Source organism: Lissotriton vulgaris, chromosome 7 (assembly GCF_964263255.1).
Source record: "Lissotriton vulgaris chromosome 7, aLisVul1.2, whole genome shotgun sequence".
Lineage (NCBI taxonomy): Eukaryota > Metazoa > Chordata > Amphibia > Caudata > Salamandridae > Lissotriton > Lissotriton vulgaris.
The window spans coordinates 461426610-461454214 of NC_141695.1; the positions used below are offsets into that span (position 1 = coordinate 461426610).

The 27605-nt window shown below is 46.2% G+C and overlaps 1 protein-coding gene across 3 annotated transcripts in view; it reads left to right on the forward strand.

Annotated features, from left to right (window-relative positions):
* LOC147701866 (uncharacterized protein ZSWIM9-like) overlaps window positions 1-27570 on the forward strand; it is an 87852-nt gene extending 60282 nt beyond the window's left edge. For 2 of the 3 annotated variants that reach the window (XM_086930501.1, XM_086930500.1), the window contains exon 4: window positions 23023-25750. In XM_086930501.1, the coding sequence (XP_086786627.1) occupies window positions 23023-24391 (1369 nt within the window). In that variant the 3' untranslated portion in view covers window positions 24392-25750. Of the gene's footprint in view, window positions 1-23022 lie in introns of all 3 variants that reach the window. The other variant, XM_086930499.1, reaches the window with a different exon arrangement.
* The last annotated feature ends 35 nt before the right edge of the window (window positions 27571-27605 follow it).

Below are 27605 nucleotides of genomic sequence, written 5' to 3' on the forward strand. Positions count from 1 at the left end.
ATTTGTGCTGCTAGCAGCGCCTCTATAGTTCTTCTGGGGCTTTGTTCTGACTGCTGTCAAACGAGAAGCTTATCATATGAGGGGGATACAAGTGTCTGGCAGCCAGCCTCTCTTCCCCCTCCTGATTACTGCGTCTCAAACACTCCCAGGTTTGCCGGGTCAGTGCTTGGGTATTGAATGTGGTCCAAGGATGGTTTTTATAGGCATTGTGGTATTTGTAGTCCTGTTAAAAAAACAGGTGCACATCAGAATTCAAACTAATAAATAAAAAGGTACTAATGGAGGGGCGTAAACGTGGACTTGGAAAACTTGAGGGTCGTGTCTGGTCCGGCAGAAAGGATGCATCGTGTCTAAATGCACTAAGCAATGGCGAAAAGCGGCATTACAATTTGCTGTTACATTTTGCTAAGAGCTTCCCGGTACAATGTGGATAAAGATTGGGCAGTCTTTTTAGGAAGGTAGTGCAAGGAACATGTACCATGTCTACCAGTCGTAGCCACTGCCTGGTCACTCAGCCAACAAGAAGCATGCTGGGACTTGTATACCCGAGCCTGTCATGTAAAAAAACAAACTACAATTTCTCTTATAGTAGGTGGTGATGGTTGTAAAGACAGGGCATGATAAAAGTCGCACTCACCACAGCTAAGAGAAACAGAATAATTAACATAAGACAACGAACAGCATTACTGATATGCGTGTGCCCCGCAAACTGGCCATGGGGTAAGAAGAGAACACGAGAATAAAGGCATGGGAACCACCTCAAATAAAAGCACGACGGAGAAGGGCGAACAAAACAACCAACGCCTCCATTTGTTGTGAAGGAGCCGGATTCAGATGCATGCAGCTCCGTCTGAGAAACACACAGCTCAATGCCCTCCGGCCTCCAACTGCTACAACGAGGGAACTTTCAGTCCATTCATTTAAATGAGCCAATTCCGTAAATATATTTCCTACTTTGTAAATACACACAGTAGCAAGCACTGGGTTTTCCACCTTCTCGGATTCTGCCCCGCATATACCCCGGAGTGCCGGTGTGCACCGAGTGAACCCACCGACACGGACAGTGCTTTCTCCTGTCATCCAAGGCTAGGCTTGCACGGACGGGCACTGCGCCCTCCACGCAGGCAATCTACGTGAACATCTGCAGACTGCCGACATCTGCGATTGTAAGTGGCCCTTTAATGACTACTGTAAACAAACAAATAGAGCAAACACTTTTTTGAACTTGAGGTACAAGCAAAGGGAACCGAATCTGTCGTAAGCAGCAGCGACAACGCAATTCTTGGTGAAAAACATTATGCCCACAGCCCCGTCACCGGGAAGCAGCGTCATTCACCGGGGCCACGAAATAAATGCATGCTGTAGGGGCTTGTGGAAAACATGAGTACAGAGCGGAGTTGGCCTAACTGCTAGGGTAGAGTGCATTTGACACTCGCTGCACGTAATTGTGCACACACAATCCAACATGCCCGAATCAGTCGGGAAACTCCCGACGTTTGAAGCAAAAACATAGCTTTATTTGGTCTCCCGCCTAAAATCACCTCTTCTTCAATATACGTTAATAGGGAAAATACGTTCTTAGATATCTTTTCAAAATCTCCCAACAGTCTTACAATATTGGCATGTATGCCAACTTGGACTCACCGCCTTGTATTCATACTGTAGGCTTCTGGCAGTAACATCCGCCATGGCTGTAGTAATGTGCATTAAAAATCCCCGCTTTACAGAAAGCATGCAGGAAGAACCAACCAGCCCTCGCCGGAGCGCTGCGCCGCAGAAGGCTCCGAGGCAGCGCTATACGGAGCGAGGTTTCCAGGGAAGGCAGCTCCGGCAGCAGCGGGCGGGGAAGGAAGCCGGAAAGGAGGCAGCAGCAGCGGCGGAGGGGGGCGCACTGTTCAGCGAGTCCTCGGCACGGCGGCCATTTTAAGAGTGGCGGAGAGTCCGGGAACAGCTGCCGTCTGTGTCTTGTTTCGTCTGCCTGGGTAAAACTCTTAACATTACAAGGAAACTTTTTTCCATTGTCCACACAGTGTTTCAAATGGACAACAAGCGTTGTCAGAGCCGCCCCCGTGGGAGCACAGGGAGGAGACTGCGAGCGAGCGTGGAGCTGGCACAGACTGACGAAAAAACAGCCCTGGCAAAAAAAAAAAAGGAAACAACCGCAATGGGCCACCTCTTCATGACGAAACAAAGGGGGCGGGGATTAAAAAAACACAAACGCCCACGAATCTGCTCCAATAATGAGTGGCCTTATTCTCTTCCAATGGCTAGCCCCCATTTATGGAGAGAGAGGCGGGTTCAACCCCAGTAAGTGAAAAACAAAATTTCTCAAGCTGCGCAGTGTACGTCAGTCAAGACCTAAAAAAAGGAGCAATAGAATCTGTGCCAGTACAACAGGGAAAGGGGGTTTTCTCCCTTTACTTTCTAATTCCCAAAAAGGATGGAACTCTAAGACCTATGTTAGATCTTAGACTTTGAAACAATTGTATCCTATCAAAATATGTCCATAAGGTCACTCTTCACAATATAATCCCACTTCTCCAAATAGGAGATTTTATAACGGCATTGGATCTAAAGGATGCATACTCCCACATTCCAATTCATCCAGCACACAAGCAATATCTCAGATTTCTCTTAAATGGACAGCACTTTCAGTTCAAAGTGCTACAGTTCGGGGTCACCACATCCCTTAGAGTATTTACCAAATGTCTGACAGTAATAGCAGCCCATTTCAGGAGACCAAATATACATGTATTTCCGTATCTAGACGATTGGCTCATCAAAGCAACACATATTTACAAAGCACCCCGACAACAATCATTCTACTGCAAATCTAGGTTTCACAGTAGATGCAGTAAAATCGCACCTACAACCACTACAAGTACAACCCTACTTGGGAGCAATCCTAAATTGTCAAACAGTTGTAGCTTACCCAAATGCAGACAGAATTCCGACTTTCAAAAATCTGGTGCCACTATTTCAGACCCAGAAACAAATGTCTGTGAGAGCAGTTATGAGTCTCCTAGGAACCGTGGCCTCATGCATAGCCATAGTACCTCATGTTGGACTAAATATGCGTCCTCTGCAACAATGCCTGGCGTAACAATGGTCTCAAGCGGAGGGTCATTTGGACAATTTAGTGTTGTCCAGCTGTCAAGTTTGCCCAATTCTGTAATGGTGAAACTCCAACAAACTAGTTGAGGGCCAGCCTTTTATAGACCCAATACCGCAAACGACCATTACAACGGACGCATCAATGATAGGTTTGGGAGCACATTTACAGGACATAACTGCAAGGGCACTGGACACACAGCCAGTCTCTTCTACAAAGATCAATCAACTAGAACTCTTAACAGTACATCTGAAGATGAAAGCATTCCTGCCTCACCTAAAAGGCAAGGTAGTGTTGATCAAAACAGACAACAGGAGAACCATATATTATCTGCAAAAAAGAGAAGGGACAACATCTCCACAATTGTCTCTGCTAGCACAAAATATTTGGAACTTCGCTCTACAACACAATACAACATTCAGTTGATTTCAGAGTACATACCAGGAGTAGACAATCATCTGGAGGATCTTCTCAGCAGAACACGCCAACAGATCCACGAGTGGTAAATAAATGTACAAGTCCTACAACCATTATTCAAACAATGGGGACAACCAGTCATAGATCTATTTGCAACACCACAAAACGCAAAATGCCAAAACTTCGCCTCCAGATTCCAACATCCACAATCCAAGAGCAATGCACTATGGATCAATTGGTTAGGGATATTTGCTCACGCTATTCCACCTCTCACCCTGCTTCCATTTGTCCTGCTAATTGTTCCAACATGGGTCAGAAAACCATGGTACCCAACACCGCTGGAGATGTAGGTAGTACCACATCAAATGTTACCCAACCTACAAGATCTTTTATAGTAGAACAAAGGATTAATGCTACATCCAAATCCCAGATCTCTCAATCTTTGGCTCCTGAAGTCTTAGAATTTGGATACCTAAACTTAACAAAAGAGTGTATGGATATCCTGAAAGAGGCAAGAAGACCCACAACAAGAGCGTGCTATGCAGCAAAGTGTAAACGTTTTGTTTATTACTGCCATTCAAAAGACATTCATCCTATACAAGCATCACCTCAAAACATTATAGGGTAGAAGATTAATTTACAAAATTCTTGTGTGGCTTTCACCTCCATTAAAATACATCTTTCAGAACAAGCTGCATATCTTCAGAATAGAGAACAAACCTCTATTTAGAATTCTTGTAATTGAAGCCTTTTTGCAAGGACCTAAGAGTTCTTCCACCTTGAGCACTACCTACATCAATGTGGAATTTAAATATTGAGCTAACCAGGTTAATGGGTACACCTTTTGAACCATTGCGTGCATGCCAACTGCAGTTTCTATCATGGAAACTCACAATTACCTCACTTAAAAGAGTAGGGGAAATTCAAGCATTGACTTTAGAAGAACTATTCTTTCAAGTACATATAGATAAAGTGATTTGAAGAACTAACCCTAAATTCTTACCTAAAGTAATATCACATTTTCACATGACACTATCCATAGAGTTACTTGTACTCTTCCATCAACCAGAATCAGTAGCTGAAAGCGCGTTACATGCATTAGATGTCAAAGGAGCATCAATCTTCTATATAGATAGAACACCATCTTTCGGTAAAACACAACTGTCATTTTCAAACCTCATAAGGGTAAAGCAATTTCTAAATCGGGTATTGCTCATGGGATAGTTAAATGTATCCCAACATGTTATTCTAAAGCAAAGAGAACACTACCTATTCCACCAAGAGACCATTCTACTTGCAAAAAAAGGGCTTCTATGGCATTTATTGGGAATATTCCCATAACTGGCATATGTAAATCAACTACATGGAATACTCCACATACATTTACAAAACATTATTGTGTAGAGGTTATGTCAAGACAACAAGGAAATATTGGGCAGCAGTATTACGTACTTTATTTCAACCAAGCACAAGTTAATCACTGCTTAAAGGGAGAACTGTTTTTTAGTCTACACAAAGCCACCCATACCTTCAAACGGTGAATGTTACTTACCCAGTAAGCATCTGTTTGTAGTGCTATAGATCACATGTGCCCATCCTCCTCGCTGATGACTTGTGCTCTTTGAGTTTATTTACATATATCATACATTCACTACATGTTCATCTCTATTGCATACGCTATTTTTTCACTCCGTCCTCACCCGCCAAACGGAAAATAATCCAACAATGAGTCAATGACCATGCGCAATGCAAGTAAGAGGAGGAGTCACTATAACTCGTGACTCGAAGAACTTCTTCCAAGAAAAACAACTTGCACTCTTCCGAGCCCAACACTAGATGAGATTATCTTATTTTACGAAGTGTTTTTTCCAAGGTAGGAAGGGCGTTTTCCCTGACTTTATCCGGGTGTTTTCACCCTCTTTGGCACACCTGCTGACTCTTCAACAGGTGGCTAAACTTTGGTGAGAAAATGTCTCACCAGGATGGTCAGAATGTGTGTATGTGTGTGCTGTTTTTATTTTAAATTTTTATCTTACACCATTAAGTGATGTGATATTTGCCAAGAGGTGTGTTTATGAGGCTGGTAAATACTGATCGCCCACTTCTTCAGTGTCCTTTTAGTAAGAAGGGGGCAACGTGCCATCATTACTTCTGATGCATCTGATACCTTTTCCATTTACTTTATGGGTTTCTGTAGCCAAGAAGTATACTACCCTGAAACACTGATGCACACTAAACCAAACAAGCATTTGCAATGCAGTAGGTCTCGCATTAGGAAAGTTTGAGCTATTGGTCTTGTAAATGACAATTCTTTTATTTATGTGTTGGTTTTGAAAATAGCTAAATTAATAGCTTTGTTATTTACAATGCCAATAGTTCTACATTTCGCAAATGTGACACCTATAACCTGTGGTTGCACTGAGTGATGCTGTGGTGGTGCTGTGGTGGTGCTGTGGTGGTGCTGTGGTGGTGCTGTGGTGGTGCTGTAGTGGTGCTGGAGTGGTGCTGTGGTGGTGCTGAGTGGTGCTGTGGTGGTGCTGTGGTGGTGCTGTGGTGGTGCTGTGGTGGTGCTGTGGTGGTGCTGAGTGGTGCTGCTGAGTGGTGCTGTGGTGGTGCTGAGTGGTGCTGTGGTGGTGCTGAAAAAATGCATCCAGCACCCGAGCTTAATGTTGTCTGCCGTCTTTAGTTATTTCAATAATACTCGCTATTAAAATGGGATCATAGGGGGTACAGTTCCAATGTTTATAAACATAAAACAATATCCTGTGTTGGACAACTGTAGGGTTTGCAGCGTCGTGCCAGAGGACAGAAATAATTACCCACAGTCAAAGTATAACAGATGAACAGTTGGCAAAGGTCCATCAGAGCTCACATAACTGTAGAATGACTTGAAGCTCCCAGGGCCGCCAAGGAATGAGTTGTTAGGATCAGCAAGTGAGAAAGGGTTTCGCAGGCTTTACTACACGGGGAGGCTGCACCACACCAGCATGAAATGAACAGGGAAAACATTTTCCAGAACAGCAAAAAACAAGTGTTGGACACATTATTTTAGCTCGGTGGAAAAACTGAACTTACATATACCGTATGCAGTGGAAGATAATAGGAGCGAACGTTTGTGCCACACAACATTTTAACTATATAGTCAAAAATAAGTCTAAAAGTGTATAACAATTCCAAATCGGAAACAACCTGGTCAAACTCGCTTCCTACATATGTACAGGTCGGTCCATATTTAGCTTACATGGAGTACAGCCAACAGACACCAACCACGTGTGGCAGAGAATGAAGGCGAGAATGTGGTAGCATAACATGCTCTTGGCATTGCTGTGGGGAGGGGTAAGGGGAGGGGAAATGCGAGACACGGCTTCCAAGACAGGATGTGGCATAACGGCTAGAGCGGTCGCTTTTGAAGCTGGGGAACAGAGTTTGAGTCTCGGCGGGAGGGTCAAGATCCTGTGAATCTGGGCAAATCACTTAATCTCTCCATGCATAAAAAAAAAAGAATCTGTGTGTGTGCACTGCAACTGGCTCATCATGTAAAGCGCTCCGATACCATCAAGCCGAGTTTGCGTTATATTAAAGTGAAGAAAAAACACAGGAGACTGAGTTCAAACACATGCACCTGTATTGAGTGTGGGGGCAAAAGGACGGCCGTATGTGCTAGCATAACATGCTCTTGGCATTGCTGTGGGGAGGGGGAGGGGAAATGCGTGACACGGCCGCCAAGACAGGATGCGGCATAACAGCTAGAGTGGTTGCTTTTGAAGCTGGGGAACAGAGTTTGAGTCTCGGCGGGAGGGTCAAGATCCTGTGAATCTGGGCAAATCGCAGAAAGGGCGCAAATTAAGTGACCATGGAGGAGGGATAATAGTGTCGGATTGCAGGGTAAAGGAGGGATGAGAAGTGTTGGGGGAGGGGTCCGTCCAGGACAATGAATGCAGAGAGATACGCATATGGGGGAGGGACTTTTTGTTACCATTCCGAGATTTGTTTATCCGTTTTGATATAGTGCGGACTTTACCAGAAGGTGTCATGCCTCCAAAAGAAATGGAACGGAAGTGAGATACAAAAGACTTGCCTGGGTGGGAACGGGTAATCGGTGGCAGGATGAAGCCTCAAGCCTGCTTAGAGGAGAAAAACAGATGGCCTGAGAAGCATCCGTGAAGCAGGGGGCGGGGAGCCGAACCCTTTGATGTAGCGCAGCCGTGAAAACAAGCAATTAAGGGGTGGAGAAGGGAAGCCAGCACGCACTGCGCACGCTGGGGAAGCCTGTGGGAGGGAGGCTGATGGCTTTGAGGTGGGGAAATGTGCGTGCTTGTGGTCACGTGATTTCACTTGAACTGGTAAAAATCCGCACTCGGTGAAACATTCTGGTTTCACTGCAATAGGTCTCTCTACGAGAACTAAAAACCCTGGTTAACATGGCTATTAGACGGATCAGGCAAAGATTCCAATTTCATGTAAAACAAAGATTTTTAATGTTTTTCAAAAACGTATAGGAACGCCAGGCAGTCCCAGACATTGCAGGAGACGCTGTATGGGGAGCGTTTATGACGTTTTAAGGCTCCAGATGTTAGTCGAATAGGAATTTACCCTAAAACAAATGAAAAGACAACAGGTGTTTGGCAAAACAGGAACAATCTGGTTTAATGAAATGCCGCGGAGAGTATCGACAGAGTATAGTCTGAAGAAAGGCTCTCATTGTACAGATATTTTGACTGACTATGTATACCATTCATGAGGTACAATAAACTGGTCTGGCATTCTTGGCCTGGTCATAAACCAGAAGTACAACCTTCTGATAAGCTGTCATATGATAGCGCTTGACCTCGGGGAGAGCTAATATGGGCCAGTGTATATGTGCCTAGATGTGGATGGTGGGGTGCGCGAGATCACTTCGTGTGGTGTGCATGCTGTGTTCTGAATGGCTAAGTGTTCCTAACTGCAAGTGGCATCTATCTTTGTGGTATTTTGGGAATGGGTGCCTGTGGTCAAACATGTTTTGTTGGAGCCAATTTCCTCTGAACTGTTTGTTGTATAACTGCCTATGTGTGGGATTGGTAAGGGTTTTCCCTGGGTGCACCTTTGTCTTTGGGTTCAGTGTAATCCCACCTGTGACCTGTCAATCAGTAGGATCTGGTTTGGGTCACAGGTCCTGGCTGACCATGTATCACTGGCTCTGGGTTGATGGGAAAGTCACTTTGGGTGAATCAGACTGCAATGATATGAGTTCACCAAATTGTGTACAATTAACATGGCAGTTATTGCTATCATCTTTACTGACATACTCAGTATTATGCCTGCAGTTGTTATAGCGTATATTAATACATTGATATCTATACTGACGATATGCAGTGTATTTTCTCCATCAATGATTACACAATCTCCAAGGAGTTTCTCAGGACCATCATGTTGTTCATCAGCAATTGGATGAGCAAAAATCAATTAAAATTAAACTCTGAAAAAACTGAAATAGTCTTTCCTAACAACAAATTATCGTCTTGCACTGACTCCTAAGAACTCGATTAAAAGCCTAGGCATTCAAATCGACTCTGAACTCCCCATGAACTCGCAGATTGGTCCGATCACCTCTGCCTGTTTTTTCCAACTTCGGAAACTGCGACAATTCAGAAGGTTTTTCAGCAGCGAGCCCAGCATTCCAATCATCATTGCCCTGATCTTATCAAAAATGTATTATGCATATGCAATTTATCTTGGCCCCCTGTGTAACCAGAAACACCGTCTGCAGCTGATACAAAATCAAGCAGCCAGAATTATCGATCAACAAGACAGACAATGCCATGTCAAGCCACTGCTGAAGGAGCTCCACTGGATTCCAATGGAGCAGCTTTCCATGTTCAAAACAGGAAGAATACTGTTCAAAGCTATACATGGTACTGGTCCGAAGTATATATCTTCAAGAATTCATAGATACTCTCCACAGCGCACTCTAAGATCTATGCATATGCATCTAATGGTGGTTCCTAGATTCAAATGTAAACGGACAGGAGGGTCGCGGTTCTCAACACAGGGACCCCAATTCTGGAACCCTCTGTCCTCATCATTGAGACTAGAAACAGACTATATGCGCTTTAGGAAAAAGCTGAAGACTTAGCTTTTAATTCAAGCCTACAGCTAGACATGGCCTTTTCTGATTCAGTGACTCCAAAGAATAACCCAGCGCCAAGAGACCTGTTTGGGGAACATGCGCTCCACAAATTTTCAATAACATATACGTGCATAGATGACGACATACATTGACTTTGTTTCTACTGGTAAGGACATTGTTATGCAGGCAAATTTTACGATGTGCTTCGACATTGCATTTATTGGTATTGCCATGGTTGGGCCTGCATATATCATGGTCTGTATTGACATCGCATTTACTGATATTAACACAGATAAATAACTTTTTTGGGCTGCTTTATGTTTCATCCGGCTAGTCTCTAACTAATCTTCAACTATGTCAACACACCAGTTAAGGTAGCTATATTTTTCCTTCAGATCATATATGAGGAAATACATTTGTGCGTCATATGCAGGGGAAACAAACTTAAGTCTTTTAAATTTATCAGCTCTACAGGGGGCATTAGATCGGTTATTACTTTAAAAAAAAGAAACTGTGAATTAATTCAGGCTTCCGCACGATCAATCTAGTAAATCGCTCTGTGTGTTCCTGGTCATCCACCTGCAGTATGTTCCATTTGTTTCTCTAGACTTCTGTTGATGAATATTCAGTACTGGAGAATTATTTCCTCCTTCCCTCTTTTGGACGCCAAACCCCGCTCCCCAGGGTCCAGACGGGAAAATACATGACCCCTCCTCCCTGTTCACGTAATGTTTCTTTCTTTCGTTTGGTGTTGATTGTTGACATGTACCATCTTCTCTATGACCTGTTGCACACTTGGTCTACTTGTTGTGAATCTTTGTATGGGTAATCGCATTTACCTATATATGCGGGGCCAAGGGTCTATACTTTATTTCGTACCAATAAAATGTATCAATAAAAATATTTGCAAAAATACATTTTTTTTAAAGTAATTGTATCTGTAGCAAACAGCACTATTACCTTGCTGTTCCCAACACTTAGCTTCATGTTGCTTCAAACTGTGGTATTGTACTGAGCGCATGTGCAGCTGAAAGAATGGAAACACATTACCCATGTATCTTATCAATACCAGTCACTGATTATGAGGGATCATCCAAACTTTGAAAAGAACATGTGTGATATTCAATATAGTAGTCAAATAATCTTTTTCTTTTCTTCTGACAGTCCAGAAAAAAATGGTCGTTATTTTAAAATGCTGAAACAGTGATGGTTTCAACTTTATCAACATAAACACAAAGGTGCTGGCTGGAATGCTTGCAAAACAAAGCATCTCTCTCCAAGTTTCTAAATCTTCTCCACCTTCTTGTCTCACCTGCATGCCTGATATACACTTCAGCAGCTGTTGCCCATTCTAACAAATCCTTTTATCATTGTTTCACCACTGGGGGGGCGTGGCCAAGCCATCCAAAATGGCGAACACCCCTCTGTGGTGCTCCGCACGGCTGCCCACACGCGCCCGTCATTGCCTTGCTGAAAATGTCTACACATCGGCGAAACCTAATGCAGTAAGTACTGCTACCTGCAGAGATCCCCGCAAAGCCGAAAATCACGGCCCAGCCATTGCGGGTGCCGCGAAACTGAGCCGGACCACTGATCCCAGCACCAGCTTAAAATGGCGGCGCCCAGCAGCCAGTAATAGGTAACGGGGGAGTCCGTGCTCCAGCAAAGTGGTGGTGTCGATGCGGCGGGGGCACAGGGACGAGAGTGATCAACCAGAGACACAGTGAGTACTCTTGAGGGAGCACTGGGACCCATCTGCACTCTCCCGCTCCGATGCAGCCAGATACCAGGGCCGGGTACCCCCCGCTAAGGTGCGAGCCCTAGGTCGCCTGAACACGACTGACACCCCCCACCCCTTTTGATTGGTGCCAGGACTCGAGGCGCGGGGGGGGGGGGGAGAGAGTCCTGTGGGGCGCGTGGCTGAAGTTCACCGGAGCGGGGCTGGGGTGTGAGGAGGGCCCCCCCTGCCGCAAGGGAGCGCTGGCGATTCCTAGGTCCCGTACCATCCGAAGACCCCACAGCGACACAAGCCCAATGAGATGATCCCCACCGAGACTAACACTGCGGGACCTGCCCACTGATGACGGCAAAGTACTGGGGGAGCACCTCGATTACCCCTGAGGACCCAGGAACGCGATCCCAGCACCCGCACAAAATGGCGGCGGCCGTTAGCCAGCAATAGATAGGTGGGGGAAGGAGGCCAGAAGAGTCCGCAACCCATCAATAAAGCGGCGGCCGCGGCGTTGCTGCGGAAGGGACACCCGGACGGGAGTCCGTGACAGGCTAGGAATGTAGTGGGTGCTTCAGGCCAGACCAGTCTACACTCTTCCGTGCCCCCGAGACACCCGAACATCAGGGTCGAGATCCCCCCGCTGGGGTGTGAGCCCCAGGCCGCCTATAGGTGACGGACGCCCCTCCCCCCCACCCCCCTGATCAGTGCCAAGATCCGAGGCGCAATGGGAGGAGAGGTGTGCAGGGTGCGTGGCTGGAGTTCACAGTTGCGGGCCGGGGCGTGAGGAGCCCCCCCGCCACAAAAGAGCACTGGTGATTCTCCCCCCAGTCCCAGACCATCCGAAGGACACCCACAGTGCCACGAGTCCAGTAGGACGATCCCCATCTGAGACCAAAATGACGGGACCTGCTCACTAATGACGGCGGGGTAACGGGGGGAATATCTGGTTTGCCCCTGGAGCACTAGGAGCGTAAGCCCTGGGACATCTGCAGCACAAGCAGGATCAAATACCCTGGTCTACCCTCTATCCAGTTAGGTGGCCCTCAACTGCCACAAAGGTACACTGCGTGAGAACAGAGTCAGACCCAGGAGCCATCACTGCGTGGGGCGAGAGAAACGTTGAGCCAGAGTCCCCCAGCACGATCTCAGACCTTGCAAGTACAGCAACACAGCATCCGCCGGGGAAGGACAGGGAAGGCGTGGCAGAGGGACGCCTGCAGGAGGCTACGGACTTGACTAGACACCCCTAAACCCAGGGACCTGGCCCGGGAATAACAAGACCCAGTAAAGAACTGAAGCGACACACATCATTGTGATGGGTCTCCTTGATACATCTGGAAGCAATTCGGAGACAGCGGGAGGGACCACAAGATGGTTCTCGCCGCCGCCCTCAGCAGAATAACCCCACTTCCCCCCCAATGCCGCATCTCTGAAGTCTACCATATCCCAGCCCCTATGGCGCTGGAAGCAATCTTAGTGAGCCAATACTGCTCATCCCGATTACCTTCAGCGGTGGTCATAGCCCACAACCCAGTGTTTACTGAGGTGGCCTCGCAGCCCATGAACAGCAAAATTCATAAGGCGAGGAGGGAGGGGCGGACTGCATTACCCCTAGAGAGACCATCACAGTGTCGCTGCATAGAAAACGCAGCAAGTGACCAACACACAACCGAGACGTACATGGGAAGACAAGGGATCGCCAGTGCAACGCCAGGCCCAGTGGCAGGGAGGCCACCCTCCCTGGGTCCCTCTGAGGTGAAGCAGAAGGGAGAACCCCCGCAATCTGACTCAATGTCTGCTAAATTAGACAAAGTCCTAGCGGCAATAGAGCAGTCCCGGATGACCATGGAGTGAAAATTCGGCGAACTCGCCGCGTACCTCAACCTGCTGCGGGATGACCATAGAAAACTGGCAGGGAGAAAGAACACTACAAACAGTAAAACCACAAATCCAATCGCATCATGTGGCCATCAAAGATTTACAGACCAAAGTGAAATTCCTAGAACGTAAGACAGATGACCTGGAGGGGCACTCCCGCCGGAGCAACATCAAAGTTCTAAATCTGCCGGAGGAAGTTGAGGAGGCTGACCCCATTCAGTACGTGGAAACATGGAAAACTTTCACCCCGGCAAAAGACCTAGTGCCATTTTTCTCAGTAGAGGGGGGGCGCAGGGCTCCGGCCCGGAAGCCACCTCCAGGTTCTCCACCCAGACCGTTCCTGCTAAAACTGCTTCACTATCAAGATAGAGATACAGTTCTGTGAGCAGCCAGGCAGGCGAAAATACTCCGCGTCGAGGACAAAGAAGTTATGCTGTTCCCGGACTACTCCCAAGCAGTTCAGTGATAACGAGCCACATTTCTCGCGGTGAAACGCACCTTACACCAAAAAAACATACAATATGCACTCCTATACCCTGCTCGCCTCAAGATCATCCACGAAAGATCCACACACTTCTTCGCGGGTCCGGCAGAGGCAAGGGACTGGGTGGAACAACACATAGGAGAACTGACCGAATGCAAAACCACACAAAACCAACGACCCCACAGTGGGCGAAGATAGCAGCATAAACAAATCGCTGTCACACAGTTGAGTCACCAATCGGTCGCCAACACCAGGAGTTCCCCTGATCTGGAACAAATCATAGCGGAGCGTAGAAGAGCCTTAAAAGCAGCGGCAGTGACACAGTGGACAGGAGGAAGTTCAGATGGAGAACGTGGCCCACCCCTCTTCACGTCAGTAGAGGAAATCAGCGATGTGCAAACCTCCCATTACGGCTTGGTCACACCACCACTACTGACCCCACAAACAGCCGAAACACCGATATGACAATCACGATGAACTGGGAAAATACAGAGGGGATGGGGTAGAGGGAGGGCCCCCCCCTCCCTCCCCCGTGGTCCACACCACCCCGTCAGACACAAGATTCAAGAGGACACATCACAACAGCAACCAGAACATCCAGCGGCGACATCTGCCACCGAGCCACCTGCCAGTCAGCATAGAAGTACAGACATCAGCAGGTATCCACAATTCTACACCATGGAGTGGGCAGCTACGGCACTGCCCCCAACGACGAAGCCTAGTCACCCCCCTCACGTAACGAACTAGAAACAGTACGAGATGTACAGTTTGGACTTGTTGTTTCGAGCAATAGGCCCCTTTAGTTGGGAATGTTTCCCGAAGTTTGGTTACAGGTTCCCCCTTTTAGATTATTTCCCTAGAACCCCTACAGGAGTGAAAGGACGAGGCGACACAAGGTACGTGGAGGGCGACTTTACTACCAGGAGGGACCTCGAGGGCGGACCAGAACAACGCGTAAGCCACCTCTACACAGACAACCGCAGACATGACCGCGAGACTCCCTATTACTGACGTCAAACTTATCACATTAAATGTTCGGGCATGCATACGGTGAGCAAACGCTATGCAGTATATGCCTACATAAAGAGACAGCAAGCACACATAGCCCTCCTGCAGGAGACCCATCTGACAGCGACGGAGGTAGAGCCTGCGTAAAAAATGGAGGGGTACCATTTGCGCCACAACGTATTCGGCGTTCGTCAGGGGTACTAACCCCCTTTAAAGAATGGACACGAATACTAGATAAGGAAGGGCGATACGCAATGATAGAGGAATTATTAGAAGGGCAAACCATACTGATGGGGAGTATTACAATTGCACCCTAGACACTAAACTGGACAGATCCCACCCCCCACTAGCACATTCACCAGCATACAGGCAAACCGAACTCTTTAATATATGGGTGAAATCCTGGGCACTGACAGACACGTGGAGAGCACGAAACCCCACCACCAAACTATACTTTTTTCACTCCATTCCACATAATCTAAGAGTGCGCCTTGACAGATTTTTATGCTCTGCTAACGTACATCCCAAAGTACAACACTCGGATTATCTAGGAAAGGTGCTATCTGATCATGACGCACCTCGCCAACTCACCCCCCCATACCCACCTGGAAATTACAGCGAGAATGCCTCACAGATCAGGTATTGAGGCAGGAACACGGGGACCATATTCAGTAACACTTCACATGGGATGCATGCAAGTTAGTAGCGAGGGGGCATTGTATACAGCAAATAGTAGGGGTGCACAGAATACTAGAGAAGGCACTACATGGGGCAGAGCACACCTTGGCAGACCTCTCGAAAAAAGCGGACAGAGGCGACGCCACCTCCGAACAAGTGGCCATGGCCAAGACCGCTTACGCGGAAACGTTGAGAGACCTACGCAAGTATAATTTTAGGGTTTATGCCACCAGGGTTCATCGGGAGGGCAATAGGGGAGAAACACTCCTGGCCTGGCTAGCCAAACTGGACCCAGAGGTGAAACCAATCACAGAGTTAAGAGACCAGACAGGCACACTCCGGCACTCACAACCCAACATCTTGCACATCTGCCACAATTATTATTCTATACATCTACCAAGCCCCAAGGCAGAGCGATCCTCAAGCTGCCACTGGATTTCTGCATTCATTACCTCTACCTCCGGTCCCACAAGCAGACACAAAAGAGTTGGAAAAGAAGATTAAATATGCGGATGTAACGCAAGTGATCCGAGCGCTGGCATGGAACAAGGCGCTTGGAATAGATGGCTTTGGCTCACTTGAAGATTATAGCACATTCTCAGCCCAATTGAACCCGCATATGTTCACTATGTACAAATTACGCACTAGACTGAGGTGAACTCCCAGGGTCCCTTAGGGAATCGATCATAGTCACATTCCTAAAACCTCATAGAGATCCGACGCTCCCCTCTTCCTACAGACCAACTACCCTTCTCAGCGCATACTGTAAGTTACTAGGCAAAATATTGGCAGAAAGAATTGCCCAAATTCTGGTACCATTTATCCAGCGGCGTAACACATCGCAAAACGTACGTAGGCTCTTTCACATACACGACAGAACGGGTATGCAGTTCCCCAAAGCGGCGTGTTTAATATTAGAAAAGGCATTCGATACACTACTATGGCCGTATTTATTCGAGGTCCTCAGAAAAATTAACATTGGACCGGTCCTGCTGGCATACACAAAGCTCCTTTACACACACCTCACCTCTCAATTCAGAATATGCAAATACATCTCACCGGGGTTTGCAGTAGAAAGGGGAACCATACAGGGTTGCCCGCCGTCTCCTCTCCTATTCGCCTTGGCAGTGGAACCCCATGCGATACGCCTGAGACAAGAGGGTGAAGAGTGGAGAACTCCTCTAGCAGACACAATGCACTGCGTGTCTCTATGCGCAGATGACCTATTAATCTATGTTCGTGATGCCACCCAAGATCTGGCACCTATATGGAAGGCGCTTGGGGACTTCGCGAACGCCTCGGGCCTCAAAGTGAACTGGGAGAAATCCACAATATACCCGCTGAGCCCTCAGTTCGCCCCATTCCAAGTGCAGATCAGGCCTCAGTCGATCGCGTGGAATGCTGAGGCTCCCAGATATCTGGGAGTGAGGTTGTACCATACTCCCGAGGACCTATATGAAGGGAACCATCGTAAGATGTTGGCAGGGATTAGATCGGCAGTGGGATTCTGGAAAACATAACTCCTAACCCCTATAGGACGAGTGGTGCTGGCGAAAATGATAATGGTCCCACGACTACTATACCACTTCACTAACCTCCCGATTATACCGCCACGTTCCTTCTTTAAGGAGCTAGGAACCCTTCTCACGAGCTGATCTGAGGAGGAAGCCGACACAGGGTGGCGCTATCAACATTATACTTGCCACAACAGAGTGATGATTGGGAGCACCATCATTCGAGGCATACTTCCTAGCGGCCCAGCTACAGTGGCTGTCATACTGGTAGACAGGGCGCCATACAGGGGAGACCACCACCACAGAGGGCCATACACCACTGCCAGCAATCCATAGGTTGTTGCTACCGGGCACTAAGCCCATGCGTACTCTGCTGCTGCAGGTGTCTATAGCCCACACTTGTATGCTAAGAATACATTGCATGTCTAAGGGTAGACCTCCGTACTCACCCCTACTCCCACTGGTGGGTTTCCCCAGAGCAGAGAAATACTGCACAGCAAGCACACTCCAAGTATTGTCCGACCGGGCAGTCACGGAAGTAGAGTCCTTGTTTGAGGAAAGCCAACTCAAAACATATGCCCAGATGACTGAACAATACGACCTCCCGCCCGGACAATTCTTAAACCACAGACAACTCCTAGACAGTAGCTGCCGGTACTGGAACCCGAAAGAAGGGGAACCCCCGACACACCCAGTGATGTATTCTATTCGTCCCACACATGGGAGTGGGACGACATCTGGTCACGTGGCTTTACAAAGCTGTGCGGGAGCTAATTCTACCCTCACTGCAGCCCCTGCGTCAAAAATGGGAAACAGACATATGAATAGTAGTCAATGACAAAGAATGGAACATGGCCTTGGATTACTCCAAAAAGGTTTCCAGGAACGCGCGGTTTCAGAATATACAGTTCAATATCCTCCACAGAGCGTACCTCACACCACGCTGTCTTCATCAGTTCTACCCAGACACGCCCTTTGCATGCCCCCGATGTCAAACCCCCGAAGCGGACTTCAAAAATGTTCTGGGACTGCCTTATTATCCACAATTATTGAGACCGGATCCATCGGATGCTCAGGACCACAACTGGCATTGCGACTTGTCCACTTGGGAAGCATGTGCTCTCGTGATCTTCCGCAGGCAGAGGACCGAAAAAGTACAATACCGCTTTATGTCTCTGGACATACTACTAGCGAAAAGGGGAATGGCCATGCACTGGCGGTCCCCAACAGGACCCCCAGAAGCAGCCTGGATAGGAGCTGTGAAAAAATGGGGGAAGGCAGAGGAAGAGACACTGAGGGTGGAAGAGATAAAAGGGACTCGTAAGCATTCTAGCTCCTTAGAATGGGTGCAATTACTACATACATTCACACAAGAAACGAACCTACTGAGGACACCTGCAGACTCCCAACCCCTGATCCCGCTGGCTCCTCCTCCCAGCTCCGACGCAGCAACACCGCGAGAGAACCCGCCACTCCAGAACCAGCCCTGGGTAGACTATATGAAAAGAGCCCCCCCCACCCCCATAGTGTACACCGGACCACCACGTGGATGAGGCTCATATCCCGACCCTCCCCCTCCACACACATATTACCTCGTCTCCACACATCGCAAAAGGAAAGTCGCCAGCGACACTATCGATCCTATAGATATTAGGTCCTTTAGCCCCCCCTCCCTCTTTTTCCCCCACAGTTTACCCCAACTGTTGACAGTTCACAAGTTTGCGCTTGCGGATAACTCCGCCAACAGTTTGTTGGGAACGTATTTAGGCAAGAATAGACATGACAACATCGGGAAGTCTACACAACAGCGAAACACTCCTACACGCCCATTGGTGAACAGCTCCATCCGAACATGAGACATTCGCTGATGAATTCAGAACAACGAGAAGACTCCTCCCTAACAGTCTCTTACCACAGACTCGACAGGCCTACCATTGTGAAATAACTAAATGTATGTTGATGATCACAAGTACTTCACACCCACTTGTACCTGTGTTTTCATGCATTGATATGTTGTACAAAGTCAAGAAGCAATAACGAATGTAAAAACCCAATAAACAAATTTAAACAAAAAATCATTGTTTCACCACTGGGGGCCATGTCGCCACCCAGTGAATCAGCTATACACCACCTCGCAAACACCACTCCCAATGCAAACATCCTGGCTTCCATCTTTGTCTGTTGTCTCTTCGGCATGCACAATGCCCAAGAGGCACAATTTCACCAACCCCTCATGTGTCAGTCCCGTAATTCTTGTCAAGTGCAGTACTGCCTCCCTCCAGTACGCCACTATATATGGACCCCCACATCCCCAAAGTCATGTGTAAAAAGTTCCCTGCGATATGGCCACATCGCCTACATGCCACCGGAGACTCCAGATATATTTTAGAAAGCTACTTTATGTTAATGTAAATCCTGCGTAAATAGCGGGAATGTATAATCTTAAATGGGGCATTAGGTGGCACCTGTTTAACCTGGGCACAGGCTGTGCTCCAGTTCGTCAACCTCAGGTCTTCAGACAATCTCATTCCCACCACTCCCATGCCCGTTCCATAGTTCCCACTCTGTCTGCCACCAAGGCGGCATACAGTTGAGTTATCAACTGCCTACACTCAACCAGTTCCAACAGCTGCTGCATTGTGACATGCTCCTGCGGCTTTGCGGGAAATGAGGGCCATATTGTTCATGCCCTATGCACCATCCTGGAAAAAAGCAGGAACTGTCCATGTCCCCGCCCCCCCCCCCCACACCCCCCCCAAACAGCGCTTGGGTGAAACATACAAAATGGTTGTTGAACAGATCCCAGACCCTCTTTCTTCCCCCTTCCGCCTTGCCGCACATGAAAGGACCTTAATCATCTTGTAAAAGGGCCTCAGCACCGACAAAGGGAGATTCTGTGCGAAGGGGCCCTGTGGAAGACCTTAATAACCAGTTTAAACCTCGTTGTCGCCCCTTGCCGAATTAAGTACGGGAGCTCCCTCGAATATCCCTCTCCATGAAGAACAACTCCGGGAGTGTGTATAGACCATGTGTGTCTGCCAGGAGGGCTTTTTCCCAGTTCGGGCCATCATCTAGTCTATGTACTGTAGGTTGCAGTTGCATTCCAGCATAGTATAGTAACAAATCTGGCACCCCCATCCCACCTGCGAACATTGGAAGTTTCAGCGTGGACAAGGACACCTGGCTCCTCCTGCCAGCCCATGCCAAGTCCATCAACAACCTATCTAGCCGAGCAAACGTCACCGCCGGGGCCAGACACGTTACTTTTTGTTGGACATACAAACACTGTGGCAGGAACACCGTCTTAGTTGGGGCCCCCCTCCCCATCAGCGACAGCAGGAGCATCTTCCAGAAATCATCAGACCTGATAAACCCGTCTATCACCCTTCCCACATTCAAGTTGTACTTCTCCTGGTAGTCCCAGGTCAGCGATATTGCCAAATAGCGTAACGTATCACATACCTAGCTGAGCCCAAGTCCTTCTGGCAGGGGGGGCTTCCCCTCTTCCCAATCAACCCAGTGGGAACAATTTAGATTTTTCTTTGATGGTCCTTAGCCCAGACACCTCAACAATTTCCTATAGCACCTTTTACTACGGGGGCACTAAATGCACGGGGTCTTGAAGATAAATCAATGTATCATTCGCCTACATAGAGGCTACGTGGGCAGTGTTCACTGTCCATATGCCCCACGGTTATAGGGACTCCCAAAAATGGCAGGCCAGGGGTTACACCGCTAGCGCAAAGAGCACCGGGATAATGGGTGACTCTGCCTAGTCCCCCTTCCCACAGGCCAAGGTTCAGATATTAAATTAGCAGGACGGACTCCCCTCCGGTTTAGTATACAATAGCTTAACCCATTAAATAAACCCTGGACTGAACCCCATATGGTGCATAATTTCCTCACTTATAGCTCCAGCCCAGCGTGTCAAAAGCATGCTCCAAGTCCAACGTGGCCAATGCCAGGTCCACCCGAGTCTGCAGCCTTGTGCGGGACATGAGACAACTGCCTAATATTGTACATTGTAATCCTTCCTGGGATAAAACCTGTGTGGTTGGGGTGGACCAGCAGCAGCCTATTCTCCTGTACCTTGCATAGGAGCTTAACATCCACATTTAGCATGGATAATGGCCTATAAGAGATAAGTTGCGTTGGGCCCCTTTCCTTTTGAGAATCAGAACCATCACCTCTTCCCTCATAGTCTAAGGGATCACTCCCCTCTCCAGTGTCTCCATAAATACCCCTAGGAGCGTCTCAAGGACTGAATCGGGTAGGGCCTGGTACAGCTCTGCTGGCAAACCATCTGTTTCCAGCGTTTCACCTCGTAGCATCTTTGAATTGACCCACCTCAAAAGGACGGTCAAGGCTGCACATTTGTTCCTCTGTGAGCCTCACCAGCTCCTTCCAAGGCACTCTTTGGTAGCTCCCGTGCATGGGAAATCCCTCCTGCAGGTAAGTGAGACATGCATCATTTATCCGATCGGAGCATGCTCTTTTGATGTGGTTATGCTTTCGTCACACATCCTTGTGACCCTCAAGATCAATCGTTGTTTTGCATTTCTAGCCACATTTAATGCTTATGGACTCTTGTTTGCTCGCATAAAGCTTCAAACACTAGGTTTAGCGGAGTACTGAGTGATAAAACACAGCTTAATGATTAGTTCAAAATATTTTTCCACAGTGAGCTTCTGAAACGCACACCACAATTCCAGTAACCCTTTGTTACAGCCTTTTTTGCACCTAGTATTCATTAGTTTGAAATTGAATTTCTAAAAAAATCGACATTTTTGTTTGATAAGGTCTATGGTTTCCCTTTGGAATAAGTTTTTATATGTAGGGTGTTGAATGTCTGTGTGCACATCTGGTCCATGCCAAATGATCGTGATCTCATCCTTACCACAATTCCAAGTACAATGATTTTAATGCCAGCCCACAATGAGGTTGGCATAATTGGGCTCACACCTACTATCCCCTGCCATGCCGTGTGATTATACGTCCATATCCTCATGCTAGGACCTTAAATTAACTTGATTCAATTAGCACTTCAGTGTGTCCCTCCAGAACAACAAAGCATGAAAATAAATGTCTGGTGCATTTATCAGTAAATAGTCTATATGTCCATGATGTTCAAATATAACTGTATTTGGTGGCCCAGAGAAGGACAGATGTTTTTACGTACTTGGAGGCAAATAAGGTATTGATAGCACAGGATAACTATATTAGTTGCGATAAATGTAAGTAACTCTGATCGTCCAATTAAGGACTCTCTTCTGCATCACTCATGAAAATGTTAAACAGTCTGGCATTTGTGAACTGGGTTCTAACTTAGTCTTTATATAAAGTTGCATATTCCACATAATAGTTTTGGCACATCAAAATATCTGGCCATCTGAAAAGGTAATATGAATGTCTGAAATGGTCGGATGGAATACATTAGTTAAAGGCCTTTTTGTGTTTGTAGTGGATGATGCAAATCAGACATCTGAAAGGATGTACTTAAAAATAGGACTTTCTTACAGGGTTAGAGACCTGACAGCTCATTCATTATTTTATTTGGTCACCCCCAGATGATGTGAACATGTGTGGATTGAGGTATAGCACAAACGATTGTACAAACGTAATATGGTCTTTTTGCTCTCCTTTGTCATCTTCTCTTGTATCTTTAGTTTAGTTACCCAGTAAAGCTTTAGCTGTACAGACCTAGAGTGAAAAGGCATTGTCCATCTCTCAGTGATTGTTCAATAATAAAGCACCTGAGGTTGATGCATTGAACAACAGTCATCTTATTGCAGAGGGTGTAGGACTGTGAAAGTTAATTTTGGAGAGTTTTGTGTGGCGGTGGCAACGGAAAGAAAGAACAACGTTGACTGTTACTGCTAGTCATAAAAGTAGCCATACAATATTGATCTGGGATAGCACTGTTGAGTACCTTTTTAAATACAAAGAATTATGATGAGCAAATTGTGCTGATGATGTTGATCAAAGGGGCTTAGGCCTGTGTTTTGGTACTTGCTTCCAGTTCTGAAATGTTGAGTTGCCTTTGGAAAATGATGTAAGATAACTGACTTCTTTTTCCTGATCTTCTTCCAGGAATAAGAAAGACCCAAAGATGATTACTGGCTGCAAGGCCCACATCGTCCTCCGGATGAGTGAAAACAAAGACTGTCTCCTTATCACTGAATGCCACTTGACCCACAACCATGTGCTGTGCCCCATTGAGTTTGACTACTACTTCAAGAAGGGATACCTGCTTGCAAATTCCTGCCTACCTGTACGCACCACTAACAAGATCTCTAAGCAATTTATCTGTGGAGAAGAAGTCAAACGTTTACTGTCCTACTGCAAAAACCGAGACAATGGTGTCTTGGAAACCCTCCATTCTTTAGATGCCCTCTTCACTAATGACCCTGGAGCCAAAGTCAAGTTAGTGTTCATGGATGACCAAGTCGTCATCAAGACCATCTTCTTTCTCACCTCTGTAATGAAGTCTCTCTGCCAGAGGTACCCCTTCACACTCATCTTTGACCGAATGATGCATGTGAACGATGACTTCAATCTCTACACTGTTCTTTGTATAGATTCTAAGGGCCAGGGAAGGGAATGTGCTTACTGCTTGACACGAGAGATGCCTGACCTGCTACGCTTCACCCTGGTGTCACTAGTACAAAGTGTGCCAGATATGAAGCTTAAGGTGACTTGCTTGATACTTGGTGTGGCAATGGAGGACAAAGCTGTGGTAAGAGATTTGCTGCCACATGCCAAGGTCCAGATCTGCCAAACCCAAGTTGAACGCCTACTCTTGCTAAAGGCACAAGAGATGGGGTCCACAGAAGTTGAGAAGATTTGGCCTCTTTTTGTGGAGCTGACGTCAGCCACCTCAAAAAATGCCTACAAACAGGCAGTGAAAAATATGGATGCCATGCTGCCAAAGTCCTTTATGAATTTCTTCAGGGAGCATTGGCACTCATGTCATGAGATGTGGGTACCGCTCTGGGCTCCCAGGAACACAAAGAAAGTTGATTGCAGTGAATTGATCACAGAACACCAGCAGAAACTGAAACTGGCCCTCAAGTCTTCCTCGACAGTAGCTCATTGTGTCTTAGTCCTGGTGCTTATGCACAACCCCAAAGGAGAGAATGAAAGCCTTACTGAGGATGAGGTGGCCACACGCTACCATGCCATCTGTAAACCAGAGCCAGCCAGTCTGATTGAAGAAGAGCTTGGATTTGCCCGGCACAGTGCTTACACCATCACAGAGGCTAAGGAAGGCTTTACATTGAACGATGGTGTCTCTGAATTCTTCATGGACCACAGCTTGACCTCTTGCAACTGTACTATCCATACCTCCAGCCTCTTGCCCTGTCGACACCTTTTTGCCACCCGTCTCCGAACCAAAAGTCCTTTATTTGACATGCAGCTTCTCAAAAAGAACATGACTGTCTTGCTAAAGAGTCACTAGTCATGAGGATTTTCAGCTGGTAATTGCAAACCTCTATGTGAACTTACAATGCAAGTTCAAGTATCGGTATCAGAGTGAAGTACTGATTGAGAAACTTCTCAGCAGCAGAAGAAGATCTTTCAAAAACAGGAAGTATTAAGTGCGTCTGAAAGATTTACCCAATTAGAGAAGACTGCTGTTGCCCAAATAGAGCATGATGGTACATTGTGTTCTGCAAGATGTTGTACTCTGCAGTTTGAGACTAGGAATACTATATTTGTGTTTGATTGCAAACTAAAGAGTATGTGGCTAAACTGGCCTAAACTTCCTCATGTTTTGAATGTTGTCATAGTCGTTTTACCACTTCTGTTTTAATAGAAACCTTGATGATCTGTTTCCCCTACTAGTGGTTAACGATTCCAATGTGGCGCATGACAAAGCTCCCTAATACCTCTTTGACTGATAGCATAAAGAAGACACTACCATTACACATTGGTGTATGTGGAGAATAACCCATGTTATAACCTTTAAATAATGCAAACTAAATACACCAAGGAAGATACCAAATGAAACTGATAGGCACACAATGCTCTATCCAGCTGAGAAACCAATTAGAAAGACGCTACAAAATTCCTAAAGAATGCCTGAGAATATAAATATTTAGGTCTTGGAGAGTGAGTGGAGTAGTTCGGGAGAATTATAGTTTTATGAAGGTTGTGATTTGACCAAGATGGAGGCCATGCCACCAGTCTGTAGCATCGGTCTCACATTTGCCACTACCATCTCAGCTAGGACATGGGGAAGATACCTTGTGATTGATTGTGCTGAGAGGTATCTGTCCTTATTGCTCAAGGTGATGGGCCTGCTGGTCGCATACAGCTTTTGTATTGTGGAAGTCTGGCAGGTGCTTCTTGGGTGATAATGAGGCTATAGAAAGCAGTATGTTGTAGGGGTGGTGGACACCAAGGCTGCAGCAGGGAGCCATTTTGTTGCTGTGCTGCAGATGCACTTTCTGAGGCAGTAGTGTAGTACCCGAGTCATTGTTGGCAGTATGCGCTAAGCAGCAGAAGATAGCTTTGAGATATCATGACTGGAGAGAGTATCATTGTGTTAAATACTCAAATTGTACTTCTCCCTGACCAGTGCCTCTTCCACAGTCCCTCACTAGGAAGTACTGCTCTAAAAGTACTGGATCTAAAAGTGTCCTTGTAGTTTGATGCCTTGTTATCTGGATTAAAGGTGAGTTGAGATTAATCACTAATCCTCCTTTTTAAAGCCAAAATTGAAGTTTTTTCTTTTTAGCTTTGAATTGCTGTGAGATATAAGGTTATGGTATGATGATTTGCAAACCAGGTTATTCCGTATAAAACAAAATAAAAATATTCTTTACTTGTGTTGTCAAACACTGTTATGGCTGTATAGTAATTATACAACGTTGCAGCTTTGTAAGCAAACATATAAAATTACACAAAGGGCAGTTATGGCGCACAAAAGGTTGCCCACAAAGGACCCATGTGTGGTTCAAGAATGGGCAACAAACGAAAATTGTTTTAATCAGGCTTTTGCTTTCAAGTTGAGGAAAATAGATACGGCAGAGGCAGTGGTTGGTTTTTCCTTGCTGGTAAACATATATAACGAAGGTATATTTTTTTTGTATGAGCAATAGCAGAAATTCCATGTTTGGAGGCAGTTGTGAAATAGCTTCTCTGGTTCACCTCAAGTCTTTGGAACTTTTTTATTTTTTCTTGGGATGCCTTCTGTTGATCTTACAGAAGTTGTTGAGTTCTCGCCATGCCCGTGCTTGGTTGCATGTTATGGGTTTTTATTTATCTTGGTGCCAGAATCTAGTTTTTGAAATTATCTGGGAGCCAGACATGTGCATATCTGTCCATACTCACTGCCCTTTAAGCTTAATGATATATATGTTTCTTCATGCACATTCTTCTTCTGAGAATGTATCTTTGGTTGATAAATGGTGGTCTAAGGACAGCAGGAGTGGAAGGGTATCTATTGTGACAGCAGCTTGTGGGCTTAGCTTCAAATGAATTTTCAGCTGCTTACTGACTCCCAGAGTGAGCCTGGACAATTAATTTGGTTGATCAATAGTATGTTTAATTGGTCATGCAATACCAGCAGTATTATGTAAGTGCTATATCTACCAAGGCCTCAGTATGCCCAACTTGTGTAATGTGTGATAGCCCTGCTGTCTGAGGACTGAGTCTGTCATTTCTAGGTCATCCAGTAGGTGTATTCTATCCAAGGCCTCTGCTTTATATTATGCTCAGTCTCAGATGGCTGTACTCTGTTTACAAATCCTTCGGGCCTGTATCACCTTAGTGATAACTTCTATCTTAAGTCTCTGCCTTTTTTGTATATCTCTTTACAGACAGCTGTGCCATTTGAGGCTGAACTTTTAAGGAATAGTAAAACTGAGCTGCTGCTCTGTTTAAAAGCTAGTGTCTATGTAATCTCAGACAACTGAAAGATACCTCTGCTGTACGAGGTTTGAGCCTGCACGTTGTGACACTTGAGGGATAGGTCTGTTTAGAACTAGTAACTCTGGGATCTGTATAATCTGTGGTAATACAGAACCTATTCAATCAATCATTTTAACGTTTTTGGGGGCTGCATAGGTAACTTGAAATCTCTATAACCCCATTCATCGGGGTGGGTAATAGAGCTATTAGACTGTGGTGTAGACATATTTAGCTTCAATCCTTGGAAGGACTGAGCGTATGGATGACTGTGATTCCCCTGAAATGCTAAGGTATCTCTATTTGTGTAGAGGCTGATGATAAGAAGGGTGTGTTCAGTTTCCCCATCGTTCCTATGTAGTGAAGTGCCTCATTGGAACAGTAGCCAACAAATAACTGTTAAATAATAAAGTGGTCCTATGGGGGAAGTGTATCCCATGACTTCCAATGCAATAGTGTTATACTGGGAATAGAAGAAAACCTCTCAAATGAGTAAGTTTCAATTGTGCTTTTAATGCATTTATTCATACATATCTCATTTAGAAATATATGAATCAATTCAAGGTGCTTCTAACAGATGACCGTGCTGTGAAAGTGATATATGGGAATAAAAAGTACTTGTACACACAACAGGAGGGGAGAAGTTAACAAACTCACCTACTCCGAACGCCCAGTCAATACTTTTATACACCAAAAGGAGTAGGGAGCAATAAAAATTCTGTCTTGTGGTGGCATGTGTTGTGTGTCTCAATACTGCCCTC